The sequence below is a fragment of the Triticum urartu genome, chromosome 1A, assembly GCF_056163025.1.
Source record: "Triticum urartu cultivar PI428250 chromosome 1A, HENAU_Tu73, whole genome shotgun sequence".
Classification (NCBI taxonomy): domain Eukaryota; kingdom Viridiplantae; phylum Streptophyta; class Magnoliopsida; order Poales; family Poaceae; genus Triticum; species Triticum urartu.
In genome coordinates this window covers 456,146,756-456,156,004 of record NC_141873.1, presented here as the reverse complement: position 1 = coordinate 456,156,004, position 9,249 = coordinate 456,146,756, and the positions used below count along the sequence as shown (strand labels likewise).

The following is a 9,249-nucleotide window of genomic DNA, read 5'->3' as shown; positions in this document are numbered from 1 at the left end:
GCACAGTTCGGGACCCCCTACCCGAGATCCGCCGGTTTTGACACCGACAGGAATCCTTCTCCGGTGGCCATCTTCATCATCCCGGTGCTCTCCATGACGAGGAGGGAGTAGTTATCCCTCGGGGCTGAGGGTATGTACCAGTAGCTATGTGTTTGATCTCTCTCTCTCTCTTGTGTTCTTGAGGTGATACGATCTTGATGTATCGCGAGCTTTGCTATTATAGTTGGATCCTATGATATTTTCTCCCCCCTCTACTCTCTTGTAATGGATTGAGTTTTCCCTTTGAAGTTATCTTATCGGATTGAGTCTTTAAAGATTTGAGAACACTTGATGTATGTCCTGCCGTGCGTATCTGTGGTGACAATGGGACACCTCGTGATTCACTTGACGTATGTTTTGGTGATCAACTTGCGGGTTCTGCCCATGAACCTATGCATAGGGGTTGGCACATGTTTTCGTCGCGATTCTCCGGTAGAAACTTTGGGGAACTCTTTGAGGTTCTATGTGTTGGTTGAATAGATGAATCTGAGATTGTGTGATGCATATTGTATAATCATACCCACGGATACTTGAGTTGACATTGGAGTATCTAGGTGACATTAGGGTTTTGGTTGATTTGTGTCTTAAGGTGTTATTCTAGTACGAACTCTAGGGCTGTTTGTGACACTTATAGGAATAGCCCAATGGATTTATTGGAAAGAATAGCTTTGAGGTGGTTTCGTACCCTACCATAATCTCTTCGTTTGTTCTCCGCTATTAGTGACTTTGGAGTGACTCTTTGTTGCATGTTGAGGGATAGTTATGTGATCCAATTATGTTATTATTGTTGAGAGAACTTGCACTAGTGAAAGTATGAACCCTAGGCCTTGTTTCAACACATTGCAATACCGTTTTCGCTCACTTTTGTCATTAGTTACCTTGCTGTTTTTATATTTTCAGATTACAAATACCTTTATATACCATCCATATGCCACTTGTATCACCATCTCTTCGCTGAACTAGTGCACATATACAATTTACCATTGTATTGGGTGTGTTGGGGACACAAGAGACTCTTTGTTATTTGGTTGCAGGGTTGCTTGAGAGAGACCATCTTCATCCTACGCCTCCTACGGATTGATAATCCTTAGGTCATCCACTTGAGGGAAATTTGCTACTGTCCTACAAACCTCTGCACTTGGAGGCCCAACAACGTCTACAAGAAGAAGGTTGTGTAGTAGACATCAGGACCCAGGCCTCCGATTTATATAGACACCGGAGGGATCTAGGGTTACATAAGGTCGGTTAAAGAGAAAGGAATCTTCATATTTGGTCGCCAAGCTTGCCTTCCACGCCAAGGAGAGTCCCATCAGGACACGGGTAGAGTCTTCGGTCTTCGTATCTTCACAGCCCATCAGTCCGACCCATGTCTAAGAGGTCAGACGCCCGAGGACCCCTTAGTCCAGGACTCCCTCAATAGCCCCTGAACTAGGCTTCAATGATGAGGTGTCCAGTGCGCAGATTGTCTTCGGCATTACAAGGCAGGTTCCCATTTCCGAATACTCCAAGATAGCCTTTGGTCGTAATGAACGTGTCCGGATCTGCAACACAAGTACCACGCACAACCACAGAGAATATAGTATTACACGAGTCCAATCCGCTGACAACTTTTTGTAATGTGACATCACGTCTGCTTGGTCATCATTTTGAACCGTTTTCCGTCTGCAGTTCCATGTTTCGAGACGCGGTTTTAATAGGCACGTCTTGTCGAAGCAGAGATCGTGTCCCCTTATTGCGGGATTCTCATCAATATGGGCGTGGGTAATATAACCGTGTCGTTTACACAGCCCTTGGGAACAGGCAAGTTTTAAGGCGAGTGGGGAGGCGCTTGATATTCACTGCCTTTATAAGGAGATAATGATTCCCTTTCTTCACCCACGCCTTCTCTCTTTCCCTGTCCTTCGATTCTCGAGCTCCAGAACCCAAGTCCTCATTCTTTCTGTCTCAAGGAAGCACTTAGCCATGTCCGGATCCGGAGGGCAAGGCAAGTGGATGGCCTCCTCCGTTAGGGAGAAGGACATCACCAAGCTTCGGGAGGCCGGGTATCTGGAGAAAGAAATCGCCCACCGGCTTCCAGCCAAGGGGCAAATCGTCCCCACCGCAAAGCCCAATGAGAGGGTGATGTTCATCCCTCATTTCATCCGCGGGTTAGGGTTTCCTCTCCATCCTTTCGTCCACGGGCTTATGTTCTATTACGGGCTAGATTTCCATGACCTAGCCCCGAACTCTTTCCTCAACATCTCGGCATTCATTGTTGTGTGTGATGCCTTCCTCCGCATCCAACCCCACTTCGGACTGTGGCTCAAGATCTTCAACGTGAAGCCGAAGGTGGTGGATGGCCAGCATGCGGAGTGCGGAGGCGCCATGGTGAGCAAGATGTCCAATGTCACATGGCCCAAAGGTACTTTTGTGGAGACCGCCAGGGAGTGGCAGAAGCTGTGGTTCTACATCACAGAGCCCCGCGACGCCACTTGGGCAGCGGCTTCTGAATTCAACTCTGGAGCTCCAATGTGGCTCACCTCCTGGATAGAGAAGGGCCCAAATTGGTCTTCGTTGGACGAGCTGATAGCACTTCAAACGCGCATTCAAAGCATGGTGGATAATGACATCAAGCTCGTCGACGTAATCCAGGTGATGTTGGTTCGCTGGATCCTTCCATGCCAAAGCCGAAGCTGCCCCTTATGGGAATTCGACCCGAAGAAGCACCAAACCTTGGAAAGGCTCTTCGGAATCACTCACGAAGATGCCTGGAAGTTGCTCTTTAAGGGCAACGAGACGCCGCCAGCCATAGACTCGGACCGCGGGCATGATATTACCCATTCTGCCAATGCGGTAAGCCTTTCACGTCTCCAGACGCATCCTCTACTTGCTTGTTTCAAGGAGGATATCTAAACTTTATTTTCTTTCAGGTATGGATGGAGAGGGCGGAGCGGATTCACTGTTTGGCTCCACTACCCGAGGAACCAGTCATCCCGCTCATGGCGAAGATGCTGGTGTCGGCGCCCTATAAGGCGCCGGAGAAGAAGGCCAAGGGGGTCTGGAGTGGCCTCCGCCGCAAGGGAGCTTCGGACCTATCGTCCGAAGACAAGACTATCTCCTTCGCCGCCGAAGAAGACGAGGAGGAGGAGGAAGAAAGCACCTCTCCCCCTGATGGGGGAGGAAGAAGAGGGCGGCCTCCACAAATCTGGAGGCGTGATACGTCTCCAACGTATCTATAATTTTTCATTGCTCCATGCTATTATATTATCTATTTTGGATGTTAATGGGCTTTATTTTACACTTTTATATCATTTTTGGGACTAACCTACTAACCGGAGGCCCAACCCAAATTGCTGTTTTTTGCCTATTTTAGGGTTTCGAAGAAAAGGAATATCAAACGGAGTCCAAACGGAATGAAACCTTCGGGAACGTGATTTTCTCAACAAACGTGATCTAGGAGACTTGGAGTGGGCGTCAAGAAACAACCAAGGAAGCCACGAGGCAGGGGCGCGCCTACCCCCTGGGCGCGCCCTCCGCCCTCGTGGGCCCTTCATTGCTCCACCGACGTACTTCTTCCTCCTATATATATCCACGTATCCCCCAAACATCCAGGAGCACCATGAAAACCTAATTCCACCGCCGCAACCTTATGTACCTGAGAGATCCCATCTCGGGGCCTTTTCCGGAGCTCCGCCGGAGGGGGCATTGATCATGGAGGGCCTCTACATCAACTCCATGGCCTCTCCGGTGATGTGTGAGTAGTTTACTTCAGACCTTCGGGTCCATAGTTATTAGCTAGATGGCTTCTTCTCTCTCTTTGGATCTCAATACAAAGTTCTCCTCGATTCTCTTGGAGATCTATTCGATGTAATCTTCTTTTGCGGTGTGTTTGTCGAGATCCGATGAATTGTGGGTTTATGATCCAGTTTATCTATGGACAATATTTGAATCTCCTCTGAATTCTTTTATGTATGATTGGTTTATCTTTGCAAGTCTCTTTGAATTATCAGTTTGGTTTGGCCTACTAGATTGATCTTTCTTGCAATGGGAGAAGTGCTTAGCTTTGGGTTCAATCTTGCGGTGCTCGATCCCAGTGATAGAAAGGGAACCGACACGTATTGTATTGTTGCAATTGAGGATAAAAAGATGGGGTTTATATCATATTGCATGAGTTTATCCCTCTACATCATGTCATCTTACTTAAAGCATTACTCTGTTCTTATGAACTTAATACTCTAGATGCATGCTGGATAGCGGTCGATGTGTGGAGTAATAGTAGTAGATGCAGAATCGTTTCGGTCTACTTGTCGCGACGTGATGCCTATATACATGATCATACCTATATATTCTCATAACTATGCTCAATTCTATCAATTGCTCGACAGTAATTCGTTTACCCACCGTAATACTTATGCTCTTGAGAGAAGCCACTAGTGAAACCTATGGCCCCCGGGTCTATCTTCCATCATCTTAATCTTCAAATACTTAGTTATTTCCTTTGCCATTTATTTTACTTTGCATCTTTATTTCTCTTTATCATAAAAATACCAAAAATATTATCTTATCATATCTATCAGATCTCACTCTCGTAAGTGACCGTGAACGGATTGACAACCCCTTTATCGCACTAGTTGCGAGGTTCTTATTTGTTTGTGTAGGTGCGTGGGACTCGAGCGTGATCTCCTACTGGATTGATACCTTGGTTCTCAAAACTGAGGGAAATACTTACGCTACTTTGCTGCATCACCCTTTCCTCTTCAAGGGAAAACCAACGCAGTGCTCAAGAGGTAGCAAGACGAAAGTATGGACCCTAGGCCTTGTTTTTAAGCATTGCAATACCGTTTTTGTGCCCGTTTAATATTTGCTACCTTGCTGTTTTTATTTATTCAGATTATAAATATATATTTCTACCATCCATATTACACTTTTATTACCATATCTTCGCCGAACTAGTGCACCTATACAATTTGCCATTGTATTGGGTGTGTTGGGGACACAAGAGATTTCTTGTATTTGGTTGCAGGGTCATTTGAGAGAGACCATCTTAATCCTACACCTCCCATGGATTGATAAATCTTAGATCATCCACTTGAGGAAAATTGCTACTGTCCTACAAAACTCTGCGCTTGGAGGCCCAACACGTGTCTACAAGAATAAAGTTGCGTAGTAGAAATCATAGTGCTGATCATAACACTTCTATTAAGATACTTAAAGAAGTTATTTTTCCGAGGTTTGGAGTCCCTAGATATTTAATGACTGATGGTAGTTCACATTTATTCATGGTGCTTTCCGTAAAATGCTTGCCAAATAGGATGTTAACCATAGAATTGCATCTCCATTTCATCCTCAGTCTAGTGGTCAAGTAGAATTAAGCAATATAGAGATTAAATTAAATTTTCAAAAGACTATTAATAGATCTAGAAAGAATTGGTGTAAGAAACTTTATGATGCATTATGGGCTTATAGAACTGCTTATAAGAATTCTATGGGTATGTCTCCATATAAAATGGTTTATGGAAAAGCATGTCACTTACCCCTTGAACTAGAACATAAGGCATATTGGGCTGTTAAAGAGCTCAATTATGATTTCAAACTTTCCAGTGAGAAGAGGTTATTTGAGAAGAGGTTATTTGACATTAGCTCACTTGATGAATGGAGAACCCAAGCCTATGAGAATGCCAGGTTGTTTAAAGAAAAAGTTAAAAGATGGCATGATAAAAGGATACAAAAGCGTGAGTTTAATGTAGGTGATCATGTTTTGCTATACAACTCTCTCTAAATGGGAAGGTCCTTACATTATCGAGGAGGTCTATCGTTCCGACGCCATAAAAATCAACAACGCCGAAGGCACAAATCCAAAGGTGATAAACGATCAAAGAATCAAACATTATATCTCAGGTACTCCCATAAATGTTGAGACCAATATAATTAATACCGTAACACCAGAGGAGTATATAAGGGACACATTCCAGAATGTTTCAGACTCCGAAAAGGAATAGGTATGTGGTACGATAAGCAAACCGACTCCAAAACGTTTCCAATGATAATTTTTCTCCGTTTTGGAATATTTAAAAAATTAGGAAAATTAAAAGTACTCTGAAAGAGACACGAGGCCACCACAAGGGTGGAGGGCGCGCCCTACCCCCCTGGGCGTGCCCCCCGTCCTTGTGGCCACCTCGTGTGCCCTTCGGACTCTGTTTTCTTGCACAATACTTCTTATCGTCGGTAAAAATTCATTATATAATCTCCCGAAGGTTTTGACCATCGTAACATGACAATATCTCATGTTTTTGTTTCGAGTTGTTTTTCTGACAGATCTAGATCATCATGACGTCTCTAAGCGCCCCCAAGGACAAGTTTTTCGAGAAGGTCATCAACCCCTACCTTGTGGAGGTGCTGCGACACCCTCAAGCCATTGAGATGCATGAGGGGGTGCTGCACATCCGCGATGTTGAGGGGCCGAAGAAGACCGGAAGCGTGGAGACAAGACTCGAAGCAATGAAGCAGCAAGTTTTCAAGTGTCAAGGGATGGTGGAACGTGGACTCAACGCCAACCACATGATGATCACAGAGTTCACCAACAAGCACAAGCTGGATACCAGGAGCATTGAGGAGGCCATCTTCAGGCTTCATGAGAAAATCGAGCACCTCCAAGCCCAGATCTATAACCTGCAAAACCAAAACTGTGAGTATGAATATAGATTCAAGAGGATGAGTTTGGCTGCAGATTTGAGGATCTTGGAGACCCTCTCATCTTTCTATGATGGTGAGCCTATGCCTTGGAAGATGGACGACAAACCTACTTCATCAACAACTCCTTCATCATCACCTCCGAAGAAAGATACATAAATACATGGGTATGGGCACTCCCCTTGGCAACTGCCAAGGTTGGGGGAGTTGCCCCGGTATCGTATCACCATCACACATCTATCTTTATCGTTTTTCTTAGTTCGATCCTTTTGGTTATATCTTGATCTAGTAGAATAAAGTTTTTAGTATGATCTAGCCTTGAGTTTTGCTTTATGTTCCCTCTATGTAATCGAGTCCGTGAGTTATATAATAAATAGTAGTTTTGAGTTGAGGGATTTTCTTTCTTGCTATGATCTTGAGGGTATTAAATAAAAGAAAGAATAAAAAGATCATATATTGATCTTATGGAGAGTAATGACTTCACATATAAATAATATGATGAATAAAAGTTGTTGAGAGTTGACAAACATAGTTTTGGTCATTGTTGCAATTAATAGGAAGTAATAAAGAACAAGAGGCTTCACATATAAATATACTATCTTGGACATCTTTTGTAATTGTGAGCACTCATTAAAATATGACATGCTAAAAATTTGATGTTGGACAAGGAACACAACATAATAGGTTATGTTTTCTTATATCTGAATAGAAGTTATATTGTCATGGATCATCCAACATGTTGAGCTTGCCTTCCCCTCTCATGCTACCCAAATTCTTTGCACCAAGTAGAGATACTACTTGTGCTTCCAAACATCCCTAAACCCAGTTTTTCCATGAGAGTCCACCATACCTACCTATGGATTGAGTAAGATCCTTCAAGTAAGTTGTCATCGGTGCAAGCAATAAAAATTGCTCTTCTAAATATGCATGATCTATTAGTGTGAAGAAAATAAGCTTTATACGCACTTGTGATATGGAAGAAATAAAAGTGACGAACTGCATAATAAAGGTCCTTATCACAAGCGGCAATATAAAGTGACGTTCTTTTGCATTATGATTTTGTGCATCCAACCATAAAAGCGCATGACAACCTCTGCTTCCCTCTGCGAAGGACCTATCTTTTACTTTTATCTTCTACCCTTATATAAGAGTCATGGTGATCATCACCTTTCCTTTTTATACTTTTTCTTTGGCAAGCACTATATGTTGGAGAGATCTGGATATATCTATCTATATATATTCTGATCACAACATGAACTTCCCGAGTAACGCGCCTGACCTTCCCCGAGTATTAGGTTGAACTTCAGCTAAAAGGTGTCCAAATGGGGCTTGCGATATACCGTTGGATAGCTATGGACATCAGTATCATGACCCAAGTTAAATCTTTGGCAAAATGTAAGTGTTTTAAGTGCAGTTTTGAAAACCGTTTTTTCTTCATACAAAAATCGAGAATCGTATTTTCGATCGCATTTTAAAACCGTTTATCGGAATGAGGCAAATAATATGGCGTTGGAAAGCTGCTGCAAAACCACTCCTTCCACATGTTGAAAGTTTTCTCTAATTCCCTACGGTTAAAGAGTAATTCGGAAAATCGTAAAATTTTGCAAACCGAACACCCGACTTTGTTTTTTCGATGCCATTATAAACGGCTAATCCAATTGAGGCAAATAATATGACGTTGGAAAGCTTATGAAAATGCACTACTTTTTTATGTTAAAAGTTTTTTCTAATTTTCAATGGTTTAAAAGTAATTTAGAAAACGGTACAAGTTCCACGAAGTTCGTGTTTTCGAGCTAATTTTTTAACCGTACGTCCAAATGCAGCAAATGATATGGCGTTAGAACACCTGAAGAAATGCGAAACTTTTTTGTATATATTGTTTCTCCTAATTCATTATGGTTTTATGTCAGTTTTGAAAATGGCTAAAAACGTATTTTTGCCGTAATTTCTACAAACTTTATCGGAATGGGGCAAATAATATACCGCTGAAAGCTACGGAAAATGCGAAACTTTTTCATGTTGATGGTTTTCTCTGAATCCTGGCCATTTTCAAGTAATTTTGAAAATGGCGAGATCATTCGTTCTGCCTTTATCGCGAAACAGATTCTTCGAAAATGCACTGCGTGAAGAACCTGAACTTCTCGGCATGTCTACTTGAACTTCACTCTGTTTTTACGTGTTTTTTTTGCTCGTAGCTCTCCATCCACTGCTCGTAACTCTCCATCCACTCACCGGAATTGAGCAAGTGATATACTAGTGGAAAGCTGCTGTAAACACGCAACTTTCCCGTGTTGATCATTTTTTCATACTCGCGATGATTTTAAAAGTTTTTCATCTGATATTCATTCAATGCAGTAGTTGAACCTCCTGCTGTTTTCACGTTGAAGTTCTGTGACGTATTTTCGTTTGCAATTTTCTAATCCATTCATCAGTATTACACAAATGACATTCCTTTCGTACAAACCTCTCTCACAATAATTTTTTTAACTTTCTCCGACCGTGGACTTGAACTTATCACAACAAAAAATTGGACCTTGCCTT

The 9,249-nt window shown here is 42.7% G+C and overlaps 1 protein-coding gene across 1 annotated transcript; it reads left to right on the top strand.

Moving 5' to 3' along the window:
- The first annotated feature begins 2,001 nt into the window (after positions 1–2,001).
- On the top strand, positions 2,002–6,339 carry LOC147991671 (uncharacterized). Its single transcript, XM_087538761.1, has 3 exons — positions 2,002–2,871; positions 2,949–3,074; positions 6,334–6,339. Exons 1-3 carry the CDS (start codon positions 2,002–2,004, stop codon positions 6,337–6,339), a joined length of 1,002 nt encoding a protein of 333 aa, XP_087394887.1.
- The last annotated feature ends 2,910 nt before the right edge of the window (positions 6,340–9,249 follow it).

Bases quoted from the DNA above. Each gene is read 5' to 3' on its own strand.
- LOC147991671 (XM_087538761.1), top strand. From the start codon at position 2,002: ATGTCCGGATCCGGAGGGCAAGGCAAGTGGATGGCCTCCTCCGTTAGG. The intron at 2,872-2,948 runs GTAAGCCTTTCA...ATTTTCTTTCAG, and splicing joins TTACCCATTCTGCCAATGCG to GTATGGATGGAGAGGGCGGA.